The sequence below is a fragment of the Octopus bimaculoides genome, chromosome 10 (genome assembly GCF_001194135.2).
Source record: "Octopus bimaculoides isolate UCB-OBI-ISO-001 chromosome 10, ASM119413v2, whole genome shotgun sequence".
NCBI classification, from domain to species: Eukaryota; Metazoa; Mollusca; class Cephalopoda; order Octopoda; family Octopodidae; genus Octopus; species Octopus bimaculoides.
This window is the reverse complement of record NC_068990.1, coordinates 6,938,397-6,940,097: the sequence shown is the minus strand read 5'-3', so window position 1 is coordinate 6,940,097 and position 1,701 is coordinate 6,938,397. Positions and strand designations below refer to the sequence as shown.

Genomic DNA, 1,701 nt, shown 5'->3' with positions numbered 1-1,701 from the left:
TATATATTCACTCTTTTACTAGCTCCAACCCATGGTTACTGCTTCTTCTGTAGTTGGTTGTTGGTGAATGGGCGATTTTAGATAGCCTGCGAAGAACTCCTAATTAACTTCGCTGGATGTTGAAAAGTTCTGAACTTTTGAGAAACAAATTTACCGTTAAAATCTCACATTTTAAAACTGGCACTAAATTTAATATTCAATTCAAAGTTCTGTGAGAGATAGAACTCCACCTTTCTGTATATTTATATATGCACACACACCAGAGAATAGTTAAAACATCTATTTGAACTTAGGTTGAGATTGTGCATGAAGTATCAGAAAAAGACACATAGATAATTCTGAATTCATTTTGTTTATTCATTGTACACTTTTTTCTTTCAGATCTATACATAACGTTTCTTCAGCATCCCATTGCGGGGAAACGCTATCTTGATCGCCTGGACTCACTCTGGCCATTCGTAGGGAGACGAGATGATAGTCTTCGTGAGTAGACTTCTGAAGACTCGGTGATCCGTAGGTACATTTTGTAGTTACACTTCTTGTTTCCATATGGTCTCGAACTTTCTTTGCTAAAGCTGCACGGACCTGAAAGATTGGAAAATTTTACTGATTAATTTTTGTGAAATAAATATGCATGTCTGATCATCTGATAATTAAGATTTGTATGGGTGTATAACTGAGTGAGCTTGCAGATTAAAAATAGGTAGAAACATTTGTGTTCACGCTTTATTTTGTTTTAGCCATTACGGTCAAGGCTACGCTGGAATAACACCATATTAATTCATTATGTAGTCAAAAGTTATTGACCCTATATTCAATTCTGCTACGCGCTTCAGCCTAAAGGCCGTAACTATGCTCGGACACCGCGAGTATTTATCACATTTCCATTGTCCATTCTTTTGTGATTAAATTTTGATAAAGGAGGAAGTTTGATATTACTACCCTTTTTTTTAAATTTTTTGTGATGTAGGTTCATCTGAGACCTCGGATATTAGGAGATCAAGTTGTGCCTTGAAAGCATCTACCCATATCTATGTAGATCTGTGACATTTTTGGGTAAGATATTGAATAGCTGTGGGCCTTTGAATCGTAAGCTATAGCCGTGCCCGGTCCTCAAACTAGACGGGATAAGTAGGGCCTTGGGAACAGTACAGTGACCTCCAGTTCGGTGGCTGGTACCAACACATCTAGGATCTTCCATATATATAAATCACTGCATATCTCTCCCCTCGTCGCTTCAGGGAGAAGAGTCGTAACTCTTTCAATCTCTCTTGATTGCTCAGCTGTCTTATTGATGCAATGTTCCTAGTGTAGCACCGCTGAACTGCCTCAAATTTCGCTATTAATTTGACACTGCTCACAGTTCAGAGCAGTAGTCCAGACAGTTGAGGACAAATGCCCTCCATAGAACCAGCATAGTTTCCTGGTCTTTTATTCTGAAACTTCTCAGAATCCATCAGGCCGTTCACTTGCACATTGCTGCCATCTTGGTGATAAGTACATGAAACGAAGCGCCCCCTTGCTCACATAAATCCCCAGACCACGCATGGTGTTTGACCCTGGGATTGCCACTCCTTTTCGGCCCAAATATTTTTGTTGCAGTACGTTAACTGGCTGCTAGCATTAGCTAAGATATTATCTTTGCATATGCACATACGTATGGATGTGTATGTGTATGTATGTTTGTATATATATATATAT

General features: G+C 38.9%; 1 protein-coding gene across 2 annotated transcripts in view; it reads right to left on the bottom strand.

Annotated features, from left to right (window-relative positions):
- Window positions 1–333: 333 nt before the first annotated feature.
- The window catches only part of LOC106871453 (corticotropin-releasing factor receptor 2), a 280,338-nt gene continuing 278,970 nt past the window's right edge, over window positions 334–1,701 (bottom strand). For both annotated transcript variants that reach the window (XM_052971021.1, XM_052971022.1), the window contains one exon: window positions 334–585. In XM_052971021.1, the coding sequence (XP_052826981.1) occupies window positions 358–585 (228 nt within the window). In that variant the 3' untranslated portion in view covers window positions 334–357. The remainder of the gene's footprint in view (window positions 586–1,701) is intronic.